The sequence below is a fragment of the Phragmites australis genome, chromosome 10, assembly GCF_958298935.1.
Source record: "Phragmites australis chromosome 10, lpPhrAust1.1, whole genome shotgun sequence".
Classification (NCBI taxonomy): domain Eukaryota; kingdom Viridiplantae; phylum Streptophyta; class Magnoliopsida; order Poales; family Poaceae; genus Phragmites; species Phragmites australis.
In genome coordinates this window covers 22,736,476-22,748,830 of record NC_084930.1, presented here as the reverse complement: position 1 = coordinate 22,748,830, position 12,355 = coordinate 22,736,476, and the positions used below count along the sequence as shown (strand labels likewise).

Below are 12,355 nucleotides of genomic sequence, written 5' to 3'. Positions count from 1 at the left end.
AGTTACATGCTATACAAGAGGACACTTAAACCTCGGTATTATTTATGGGAACGGACAGATCTTTCTGTCAAGTTGTATCACATTATGCTTGTTCTGTTTTTCTTTGAAGATTCTGTTTTAGGTTTTAGGTGTTTTTTTTTTTATTGGCTCTTGGAACGGACAGATCTTTCTGTCAAGTTGTTGTATCACATTATGCTTGTTCTGTTTTTCTTTGAAGATTCTGTTTTAGGTTTATGTGCTTTTTTATTGGCTCTTGGTTCGGCCCGTTGATAGTTACCTGTCTGAGAAAGCTGGAAAGAAAAGATCAACAGGCAAGCCGTTCTGGATGTAGTTAATCATCAGGCATAACATTTGCATGTCCTTGCTCATGCATTTATGAAGAAAACGTAATTTCTCTTTGAGGATATGATCATATGCAATTACTGACAACGTCTGTCATCAGTATTGTTCGAACTAGCACTTTATTACTCGCCAATTGGACAAACAGGTTAAAATGTAGATGCTGCTTGGTCAATTCAGACCTAACTGGTATGACTATTGGCCCTCTGAATTGATACTATGTTCCACATGTTATGTATCTTGATGAGTAGCACTAGCAGCCACAATGGATGTATGAAAACAGTTGACATTATGGACAGTTTGTAGCAAATGCAGCCAGAATGCATGAGTAGAGCCTGAATGGAGATAGTGTGACCTGGGTGATTGTGAGTGAAGGTGTCCCAGATGCTTGGCCCTCTGCCTCCTTCCTTCACAGCTCCCTCATACTGCACACCAAGCATCCAAAGTCAGCACAAAAACAGAACATCCGCATTTGTTCTACTACCTTAAAGATGCTTCTATAGCTTACCTGGTAGGCAGAGGACGCTGTCCCGAAGAGGAAGCCCTTTGGGAACTGGCTCCTTGAAAGCTTGCTCGGTTTCTCACTCGACACCGCAGCGAAGAATGGCAAGAACAAGAGCAGAAGAAGCGCTAGCCGTGACATGGCTGCGCTTGCAGTTCCTTTCTTGCCTTGTGTAGCTGTGTAGCTTGTGTTGATGCGGTTCACCAGAGTGCTCTATTTGTAGGCCGGTCCTTGGGCGCCGTTTGGTGGTGGAAATGACAGATATTGTTACGACCAGCTCATTCACACACCGTGCCAGTGAATAGTGATGCCACCAACACCAAAGAGACCAGAGAAATCCTTGCCCTGGTGGTACATAATGCATGTGAGACCTCATCTTTTCGACACAAATATACAAAGATGCACAAGTGGGCTACGTTTAGTGGTTCAGTTGTACTTCCAGGTGTTTGTATGATTGTATTTTAAGGCAAAAGTGTGCTTTCCAATTGCTACTCTACCTTGCATTGGATCGCAAGTACACTTGAAGAGGACAACTTATTTGGGTTGTAACTTGAAGTGGCGTTGTTCATAGAATTGCAAAGATGTCCTGTGCTAAAAATGGTGAGTCAAAGGACTATTAGCTATAAGAACCATAGCCTTGGGAGAACATATTGGGAAACGGATATGCTACGCTAGCATAAACTAAAATTTTCTCTATCATGTTCAATCAAGAAACTATACGAGTAGGAGATCATAAATCGTTACCATAAGACGCGTAGCATAATGAAAAAAGAGTAAGAGTAGACCTGTCGGAGGATTAACTCCAGTCGCAGGGATCCCGAGAGACCCCTTTTTAGAGATTCGGCCGGGGGGATGATCCTGAGTATGTTCGTCGGAGAAATAAATAGGAATGAATGCAACTGCCGGTGGTGGTGGAATGACCTAGTGCGAAAAGAAGTAAATGCACCGGAATTTAGACAGGTTCGGACCGCACGGAGGCGTAACACCCTACTCCTGTATGGATACTATAAATGCCCTGAGAAAGTCCCTCAAGGATGTTGCTGGTTACAAGAATGTTGGTCTATCCTAGAGCCTGGGGCTCTCTGTTCTTCGGCCTGTCTCGTGCTGCTCACTTCTCGGCCGTGTTTCTCTTGTGCTGTGTTCTTGTCTATGCTTGTGCGCCCTCTCTTTTTTCCATACTTTTTCAGGATGCATTCAACTGCTTTCTTCTGTGCCGCCGGCTGCTTTAAATACCCGTCGGCAACAACGTGCCCCGAACGGGAGTGAGGGGGCACGGGTTTTGAGACACCATAAATGGAAAGGGCGTCATCATTTCCTCTGGGCGAAGTGACCGGGGGTGGAAAATGCGGCACACGCCCGGTCATCCGTCACCATAAATAGCCTGCAACGAGCGCCGTGGAGAGGGCCCACCGGGCAACCGCAGAGTGGCCTGGTGTGCCCGCCCTGTCTTGTTCCCCTACCACAGCAGCGCGGCAGACGGAACGCCTCGGTCCTCATGACGTTATCCTGAGACGGGCCGGATGGCACGGGACGGGACCCGTGCAATTAATAACCCCACGCCTCTCTGCCAGAACGTGGCAGGAACTGATGCTGAGCGCGGCGGGAGCAGTTGGAGGTGACAGGCCACGCACGCTCTTTAAATGCGGCCTCGGGCCTTTGACTGGCTGACACCTTATCGGTGAGCCCCTCGGGGGCCTCTGCCAGGGGGCTTTCTGGGTCATCGGGGTACCGAGAGCTCGGGGGTACTGTTCATCTCCCCAAGCACCCTCTCCCGAGAATGCCCTTTCTTGTCCTCGGGGAACCGAGTGCTCGGGGGTACTGTTCACCTCCCCGAGCACTCTCTCCCGGGCACACTTGTACGGATCCTCGGGGATCCGAGTGCTCGGGGGCTGCTGCACGCAACCCCGAGCACTCTCTCCCGGAACTTCCTTTGGTGGGTCCTCGGGATACTTGGGTGCCCAGGGGCCACCGCCGGCGGCCCCGGGCACATTTCTCCTGGTACTTAGCTCTCCTGGTCGTCGGGGGACTAGGGTGCTCAGGGGCCACCGTACACCTTCCCGAGCACATTCTTCCCGGTACTTAGATTTCGTGGATCATCGGGGAACTGGGGTACTCGGGGGCCACGAACTGCAGCCCCGGGCGCCTTCTCCCGGGACTTGATCTTTTCTCATCTTGCGGGAGAGACTCCGCGGGATGGTGCCATGTGGCGGATGGCTGGCCTGGCCTCGGGATTCGGGGACCCCCGGTTCCTGATACACCGACAGCAGCCCCCGGGCCCATTGGCAGGCAATGGCCCAGAGACTGCGGATGGGCCCTTCGTCGCCAACGAGGCCGAAGCCGGCACTGACACCACGTGGCGAGCTTTCAGATGGTGGTCCCCCCGGTCCGGGCCTTTGGTACGGCCCAACGGGGAGCCGAACGGACGCACGTCCAAACGACTCCCGAGGAGTGTGACAACGGGACGAGCGACGCGTGATGACGGGGCAGGCGGCACGTGTGGTAGCTGCGTAAATCGAGGAAAATACGTCTGGCAACTGCTGACACCGCACGATCCGTGGGAGATTCGTCTGGTGGTTGCGTTGATCGAGGAAATCGTCCCGCCGAGCGCGCCGTGGCAGGCGACGTTTGAATCCCCTTGGGGTATAAAAGGAGGAGGGGAGCGAACCACCCCCCTCTTTACGCCATCTTGTGATCAAGCTCTTGCCCTCTTTGCGCTCCTGAGCCCTAGACTTTCCTTAGGCGATCAGAGCAACTTCCTTTCCCCACCGTCCAGATCATCCCTCACCCCGACGAGATGTCAAGAGCAGGAGGAAGCCGCCGCGATAGGACTCCCGACGGGGTACTGCCGGAGTCCCGCCTGGTGAACGAGGAGGCGGCGGACAGGGTTCGGAAGCTGATGGTCCCTGAGGGCTAGCGGGGGGCCTCGGTGGTGACGCCGGCGAGCTTCCCGCCGGCGACAAATCGTCCGGGGAGCATCATCCTCTTCACTTCCTTTGTGGCAGCCGGGCTGGTGCCGCCATTTTCAGCGTTCTTTCTTCAGATCCTGGAGACGTTCGAGATCTAGTTGGTGCATCTCAGCCCCAACTCCGTCGTCATCCTGGCGGTCTTCACCCACCTCTGCGAGATGTTCGTGGGGGTGCCACCGTCGGTGACGCTCTTCCGGCACTTCTTCGTGCTGCGTTCGACCGGGAAGAACAGGGGCCTCTCCACCGCGGACGTCGCCGGCTGCTGCAACTTCCGGCTGCGGGACGGCCTGGGGGAGCAATACATTCCCCAGGTGCTACGAAGCAAGTGGGAGGACTGGCGGCATGACTGGTTCTACGTCGATGTCAGCCCCCACGACCGTCTGACTCTGCCAGAGATGGCGGCGGAACCCCAGAAGGCGACCTGGGAGGTGCCGCCGCAGATGGACGCGCGGATGGCGCCGGTCCTGGAGCGCATCGACTTCCTGCGCCAGGCCGGACTTACCTCGATGATGGTGGTGGCGAACTACCTGCACCGCCGCCTGGCGCCCCTGCGGGAGCGGGCCCGGCCCTACTGGTTTTACACCGGCCCCCAGGACATCACCCGGACCCAGATCAGCGAGGAGTGGGACTTGGGCAGGCCAGCGCTGAAGGGCCTGCTCCGGGTGGTGATCAGGGTGGATGACCTGAGCCAGGCAGAGCTCCGTGGAAGGAGATGGCGCTCTGCGCCAATCCGGACCGGGTGGCGCTGCAGGCGAAGCTACCGGAGTTCAACGCCCAGGGGCTGGTCGACAGGCCAGGGCGCCGAAACCCCGGGACCATTCAAATCCTTGGAGCGGACGAGGCGGCCGGCGAGGAGGCCGCAAGCGATCCGGCGCAAACTGGTGGCCCGGGCGCGAGCCGCAGGCCAGCGGTGGGGCTGCTGCGGGCAGCAGCCGCCAAAACGGAGAAGGAGGCGCCGCCGACAGTAGGGCGGCGATAGCGCCGGGGGACAGAGGGAAGCGCTCCCGAACTTTCGTTCCTGCGCTGGCGTCCCCGTCATCGCCGTCGCCTGGCGAGGAGGGAGGCCGGGGCGGTCAGTCATCCAGCGTGGGGCCGTCGGCGGGGGCGGCATCTGTGGTTCTGGAACCAGACCTTGATCTGCTTGGGCCTGGTCTGGAGCCCGGAGACCGCACGGCGGCCCCGCAGAGACCCCGCTGAAGAGGAGGAGGGAGGACTCCGGGCCCACGTCATCGGGCTCGGGGTACAGGATCCCGGCATCGAGATGGCAATACAGAGGACCCAAATCTGCGTAAGTTTTCCCCCTTTCCTTTGTGAGTATACTTCACCCAGAGCGGCTTTGGAGACTAACCTTCGTTTTTCTTCTACAGGCCACTGGTGGAGGCGCCGAGGCCGGTTCCAGCCCCCGAGCCGAGGGCGCCTGAGCCAAGCGCGCCGGCGGAGCCAGAGCCGCCGAGCGCGCCGGCCGAGACGGAAACATAGGCGCCGCCCAACCCCGAGCGGGTGGCAGCTGCCGTGCCCGAGCAGCCAGCGCCGGCGGAGTCCGCCCCGAGCGTGTCGAGCGTGGGGCGGTTAACCTCGTCGTGGGCGGTGCCTGCATGGCAATTTTCAGGGACCCCGAGCCCCTCGGAGGAGGCTCGTAGGGGACCCAGTGCCCAGCCGTCGCCCAGCCAGCCCGCCGACCCCCTCCCAGTCATGCTGGGAAGCGCCTGGGAGGTGATCGGGCGGCTGGAGGCGGCCGTGGCAGGGGAGATGACGCAGCTTGAGGCGGACCGCGCCACCCTTGCTACGGAGAGGGCGCGGCTTGTCGCGGGCTGGCGCCTTTTTGAGGCCCGTGTCACCGTGGCGCGCGCCGCCAACGAGGGTGAGCGGCGTGCCCTGGAGGAGGAGCGGAAGGCCCTAGAGGGCACCCACGCGGAGGCCGCGCGGTAACGGGAAGAAGCCGCCCGCCTGGCCGAGGCGTCGCAGCAGCAGGCTGCTGAGGCGCTCGCCAGGGAGAGGCAGGCGCAGGCGCGGGAGGAGACGGTTCTGGCCCGTGAGAGGGCGGCGGAAGCCTCCCAGGCTGAATTGGCCCGCCTAAAAGGCGAGGTTGACCAGGTCCGCGCCGAACTCCAACACCGGGAGGAGGAGCTCCAGAGCCGGGAGGAGGACGTCGCCATCAAGGAGACCGACGTCGGTATTACGACGGTGGACCTGGAAGCCCGGGAGGAACTGCTGACTCTCTGGGAGACGGAGGCCGCTGAGGCGGTGCTGGCCGCGGCCGCTCGGGAGGAGCGGGCCGCCAAGTGGGAGTCCGAGCTGACCGCCCACGAGCAGGCCCTCTCCACCCTTGCGGAGCGGGTGAAGCGGGCTAAAGCCGAGGCGACCGGCGCGGCCGGGGGACAGGGCTTCGAGGAGCGGCTGCGGCGCGCGACGGAGGAGCTCGAGGCCGCTGAGACCGAACGGTCCAATGTGAAGCGGATGATGGAAGACATCTTCCGACAGATGCAGAGGTCCATGAGGGCAGCTGGGCTCGGGCGAGTCGACGTGGAGGCGAAGGGGACTGGCCTCGGCCAGGTTGCCCTCGGCTTCCAGAGGATCAGCCAGCGCCTCGAGGCGCTGCCCCAGGCCATCCAGGAACTCGCCGCCCGGGAAGGGCGTGGTTTGGCCCAAGCAGTGGCCGAACATGCCCTGGCCTACTACCGAAGCCGGGACCCGAACTTCCCGCTGGAACCAGCTCGGGAAGGGGTGGTTGAAGCCGAGGAGGAGGCCGCCCGGGAGGCAGTTCGGGGCACCGCCGCCGAAGTGGCGGCCTGCTTTACGCGAGAGGCACCGCCGACCTCAGATCCGGGGAGCAGCGGCGAGGGCTCCGACTTAGAGTAGGCTTGTAGTTTTTCTTTTTCTTTGTCTTGATGTAAATATGGGAGTGATCCCTCAGAACAGCTGTCCCTTTTTGTGAATATAACGGAAGCCTTTCTTTGGGGTCGCAACTCCAGTATTCTTCTAAGTGCTTGATGAAGTTTCTGCCGTTTTCACTTGATGCCCCGAGGAGTACTCAGTCGGACCGACCCCGACCTTTCCTTCCCCGAGAACAAAATCGCCCTGACCGTCCTTCTCGGCGCGTTCAGCCCCCGAGCCCTCGCGAGTCCGCAATGGCTAAGTCAAAAGACAAAGGCACGAACTTCCTTGCTCGGGAGATAGATCGATCCAGCACGGAGCACGCCATGACCGGTGAACACTTTTCCACTTTGCGACCACTCAGCCAGTAGACTGGAGACACGCGTGGGGGGGGGGGGGGGGAATGCGATCGAGAGTCCCCACGGTTCGGTGGTGCCCGGGCTTAGGACGGACCGGACCGAGCACTGACAGCCCGTCCCTGGGGCCTAGGCTCTGGACTACTCGAGCGGCTCGAGCGATAGGATTACCCGGGAACCCCAGGGACTCGGTAGTGCTCGGGGCCCTATAAGCGGACCGAACACCACGACCACCATGAAAGACTTTGATCGGATATTACCGCACGTACGGTACACCTTTCTACGGACCGTTCTATCGTTCTAGGAAAAAGTGGACACGCGGCAGGGTTTTGTGCGCGAGGAGACCATCTCACCGAGCAGATTAGAGTACGAGGGCCCCTGAGGATGACTCGGGAACAAAATATTACTGAATGTAAATTCGTCTGAATTTAACCACTCACCGGACAGCTGTCAGCTTTTCGACCAACCGATCCAGGAGGGGCACGCGCTCCGAGCTCGGGGTGCCCAGGAACTTGGTTCCCACGGCCGGGGCACCCGAGCACTAGGGGGCGCATGAGGAGCCCGGGATCAGGCGATCCCGACCACTCACGCCTGAGCAGTAGGACCACCCGAGGGCCGAGCAGCGACCTGGGCACTGGGGCCCTCACGGTCGAGCTGCTTTAGCCTTTGATTGTTGATTTGTGACTTGAGAAAAAATAGAGAAATTCTTTGCTTGGTGCGCTCTATTAGTGCGGTACTCATTATAGACTGCTCTCGTTTTCGACCCGAGACCTCTCGAATGCCCAGACCGGCGGACAAGAGCAGGCAGAGGCATAACCCAGAGGTCCTATAGTTCGGTGGCGCCCGGGTATGACAGACCAGACCGAGCACCGACAGCCCGCCCCTGGGGCCTAGGCTCCAGACTACTCGAGCGGCTCGAGCGATAGGATTACCCGAGAACCCCAGGGACTCGGTAGTGCCCGGGAGACTGTCACGACACCGAACACCACAGCCTACCACAACAGATGTAAGTCAGCGCAACTGCCCGCGTGCATACCGATCGGGATTCTTTTATCAGCGGGGAAAATGAGAGAGCGAATTTTTCTCGCACAACCGAGCATCTCACCAGACAGATTAAACATATAGAATCCAGAAAAATAAAATTGACATATGATTGCACATTGATATACATACTGTATTGAATTTTTTTTTTTACAAGGTTAGGTGACTTACCCAGTTAGTGGTAGCCCCCGGTCAACTTGGGCGGGGGGAAGCCCCCGGCCTGGGTGACCTAAGCCTGCAAACATGGCCATCTACGGGAAGAACTTGCGCAGGTGCTCGATGTTCCATGGGTTGGGGAGCGGCTGCCCATCTTCTGCAGCCAACCGATAAGAGCCTTCTCGCGGGACACCGATCACGGTAAAGAGGTCTTCCCACATAGGGGATAGCTTATTCATTCCTTCGCGTGACTGGACGCGTCGGAGAACTAGATCCCCCACCTCGAGAGACCGGGCCCGGACGTGGCGCTAATGGTAGCGCCGCAGGCTTTGCTGGTAGCGGGCTGCTCGGACGGCGGCACGCCGCCGGCGCTCTTCCAAATAGTCGACGTCGTCACGCCTCTGCTGCTCCTGTTCGCCTTTAGAGTAGGCATGCACCCAAGGGGAGCCTAGAGTGAGCTCAGAGGGGAGGACCGCCTCAGCGCCGTACACGAGGAAGAAAGGAGTCTCCCCGGTAGCGCGACTTGACGTGGTCCGGTTGGCCCATAGCACGGCAGGCAGCTCGTTGATCCACCCTTTCCCGTGCTTTGTGAGCACGTTGTAGGTCCGGGTTTTGAGCCCCTTTAGTATCTCCGCATTGGCGCGCTCGACCTGCCCATTGCTCCGAGGATGAGCGACAGAGGCGAAGTAGAGCTTGATGCCGAGGTCTTCGCAGTAGTCCCCGAACAGGGCACTGGTGAACTGGGTGCCGTTGTCGGTGATGATCTGGTTCGGGACACTGAATCGACTGGTGATGCCGCGGATAAACTGGAGCGTCGTGTTCTTAGTCACCTTGACGACTGGGACCGCCTCCGGCCACTTGGTGAATTTGTCGATGGCGACGTAAAGGTACTCATAGCCCCCGATTGCTCGGGCGAAAGGCCATGACAGGGGGATGGTTTGAAGAGCCTGAGCTGGCTGGTGAATCTGCTTTGCGTGGAACTGGCACGGTCTGCAGCGCTGAACCTGCTCGGAAGCATCCTGGAGGGCTGTAGGCTAGTAGAAACCTTGCCGGAAGGCCTTCCCGACCAGCGTGCGGAACGATGCATGGCCACCGCACTCGCCCTCGTGGACCTCAGCGAGAAGCTCGCCGTCTTCTGCTCGGGAGATGCATTTCAGGAGAATGCCGCCTGCGCTACGCCGGTAGAGATCCCCATCTACTATGGCATAGCGTTTGGACTGCCGAGCAACTCTTTCGGCAGAAGCCTCATCCCCGGGGAGGAACTTTTCCTTCAAGTACCCTCGGATCTTGTCCATCCACGAGGCATCTTGAGAACAACCAGCAAGCGCAGCGCACTCGCCGGACGGCGGCACCCTGTCGGGGCTTCCCACTAAGGGCGCCGCCGAGGTCCCCTGAATTAAGCTCGAGGTTTCCCCTTCGTCCTGTTTGGCAGGCAAGACGGAAGGCCGTGTGAGTCTTTCTTCAAAGACTCCGGTAGGGACGCGCGCACGGGAGGAGGCCAGGCGGGAGAGGTCATCGGCCAGAGCGTTATCGCGGCGAGGGATGTACCGCAGCTCCAGGCCGTCGAAGCGCTTCTCTAGCTTCCTAACTGCCGCCACGTATGCCGCCATTTGAGGATCCGTGCACTGGGACTCTTTAGATACCTGGTTGACCACCAGCTGGGAGTCTCCCTTGACCAGGAGGCGACGAATCCCGAGGCCCACCGCGGCTCGGAGGCTGGCGATGAGGCCCTCGTATTCCGCCATGTTGTTGAATGGGCGAAACTGCAGCTGCATGACGTACCAGAGCTCTTCACCCGTTGGGGAGGTGAGAACCACTCCGGCCCCTGCACCTTTCAGCGTGAGGGAACCGTCGAAATGCATAATCCAGTACCCGGGTGAATTGTGCCCGGGGTATGTGGAGTTCTCTTTTGGGATGACCTCAGGGACGGGCGTCCACTCTGCCACAAAGTCAGAGAGCGCCTGGCTTTTGATCACCTGGCGGCTGACAAAGTGTAGGTCAAACTTTGACAGCTCCACCGCCCACTTGACTACACGCCCGGTGCCTTCTCGGTTCCGGAGGATGGGCCCCAGTGGGTACGTGGTAACCACCGAGACATTATGCGCTTGGAAGTAGTGGCGCAGCTTCCGGAAAGTGATGAGCACGGCGTAGAGCAGCTTCTGAGCCTAGGGGTACCTTGTTTTGGCTTCCAGGAGGACTTCACTGATGAAGTACACCGGTCGCTGTACCCGGCAGGCCCGGATTGCGGCCTCGTCTGAGGGCCTGCTACAGCCCCCAGGCTCGGCGAGGTGGTCGGGGCTGACCGGGTGCTCGGGCTCTACTCCCTGGTCGGGAAGAGCCAAGTGCTCGGACTCGACTCCCCGCTCGGGAGGAGCTAAGTGCTCGGGCTCGACCGCCAGCTGTCGGAGGATTAACTCCAGTCGTAGGGATCCCGAGAGACCCCTTTTTAGAGATTCGGCCGGGGGGATGATCCTGAGTATGTTCGTCGGAGAAATAAATAGGAATGAATGCAACTGCCGGTGGTGGTGGAATGACCTAGTGCGAAAAGAAGTAAATGCACCGGAATTTAGACAGGTTCGGACCGCACGGGGGCGTAACACCCTACTCCTGTATGGATACTATAAATGCCCTAAGGAAGTCCCTCAAGGATGTTGCTGGTTACAAGAATGTTGGTCTATCCTAGAGCCTGGGGCTCTCTGTTCTTCGGCCTGTCTCGTGCTGCTCACTTCTCGGCCGTGTTTCTCTTGTGCTGTGTTCTTTTCTATGCTTGTGCACCCTCTCTTTTTTCCATACTTTTCCAGGATGCATTCAGCTGCTTTCTTCTGTGCCGCCGGCTGCTTTAAATACCCGTCGGCAACAACGTGCCCCGAACGGGAGTGAGGGGGCACGGGTTTTGAGACACCATAAATGGAAAGGGCGTCATCATTTCCTCTGGGCGAAGTGACCGGGGGTGGAAAATGCGGCACACGCCCGGTCATCCGTCACCATAAATAGCCTGCAACGAGCGCCGTGGAGAGGGCCCACCGGGCAACCGCAGAGTGGCCTGGTGTGCCCGCCCTGTCTTGTTCCCCTACCACAGCAGCGCGGCAGACGGAACGCCTCGGTCCTCATGACGTTATCCTGAGACGGGCCGGATGGCACGGGACGGGACCCGTGCAATTAATAACCCCACGCCTCTCTGCCAGAACGTGGCAGGAACTGACGCTGAGCGCGGCGGGAGCAGTTGGAGGTGACAGGCCACACACGCTCTTTAAATGCGGCCTCGGGCCTTTGACTGGCTGACACCTCATTGGTGAGCCCCTCGGGGGCCTCTGCCAGGGGGCTTTCTGGGTCGTCGGGGTACCGAGAGCTCGGGGTACTGTTCATCTCCCCGAGCACCCTCTCCCGAGAATGCCCTTTCTTGTCCTCGGGGAACCGAGTGCTCGGGGGTACTGTTCTCCTCCCCGAGCACTCTCTCCCGGAAATTCCTTCGGTGGGTCCTCGGGATACTTGGGTGCCCAGGGGCCACCGCCGGCGGCCCCGGGCACGTTTCTCCCGGTACTTAGCTCTCCTGGTCGTCGGGGAACTAGGGTGCTCGGGGGCCACCGTACACCTTCCCGAGTACTTTCTTCCCGGTACTTAGATTTCGTGGATCATCGGGGAACTGGGGTACTCGGGGGCCACGGACTGTAGCCCCGAGCGCCTTCTCCCGGGACTTGATCTTTTCTCATCTTGCGGGAGAGACTCTGCGGGATGGCGCCATATGGTGGATGGCTGGCCTGGCCTCGGGATTCGGGGACCCCCGGTTCCTGATACACCGACAAGACCAATTCAACGTTGGGCACGTTAATGCAGAAGAGGTAGCTCTCTGACTAGATCCGAGCAGCTTCACGCCCACGAAGTGGAAATAGTCAATCACGTTGATCACCTTGTCGATCACGAAGAGGAAGTAGTTGATCTTATCATAGTGTCCTTGTTGCCGATCAACACTGCATCAACAGCAGCATCGCCTCCGCGGTATCCACACGTACAAGGATGAAACGCTGTGCGTCGGTGTGCTAGCACCGCGCCCGGCTAGGATTTCGTAGGGAGTTCAGGAAGAGATGGCGGCCAGGGTTTTGATGGTTGAATCACTGCGCCAA

At 59.0% G+C, this 12,355-nt stretch overlaps 1 protein-coding gene across 1 annotated transcript; it reads right to left on the bottom strand.

Moving 5' to 3' along the window:
• Positions 1-521: 521 nt before the first annotated feature.
• Positions 522-1,157, bottom strand: LOC133930163 (beta-glucosidase 24-like). The gene is made up of 2 exons (XM_062376846.1): positions 848-1,157; positions 522-764 (listed from the first exon to the last, which is right to left on the bottom strand). The coding sequence occupies exons 1-2, from the start codon at positions 980-982 to the stop codon at positions 522-524; spliced, it is 378 nt and encodes a 125-aa protein (XP_062232830.1). The 5' UTR covers positions 983-1,157.
• Between the last annotated feature and the right edge of the window lie 11,198 nt (positions 1,158-12,355).

What these genes read in the sequence shown, in the direction of transcription:
- LOC133930163 (XM_062376846.1), bottom strand. Translation starts at nt 982, where the DNA reads ATGTCACGGCTAGCGCTTCTTCTGCTCTTGTTCTTGCCATTCTTCGCT. An exon ending in CAGCGTCCTCTGCCTACCAG is followed by an intron (nt 765 to 847) that starts GTAAGCTATAGA and finishes CTTGGTGTGCAG; the next exon opens with TATGAGGGAGCTGTGAAGGA.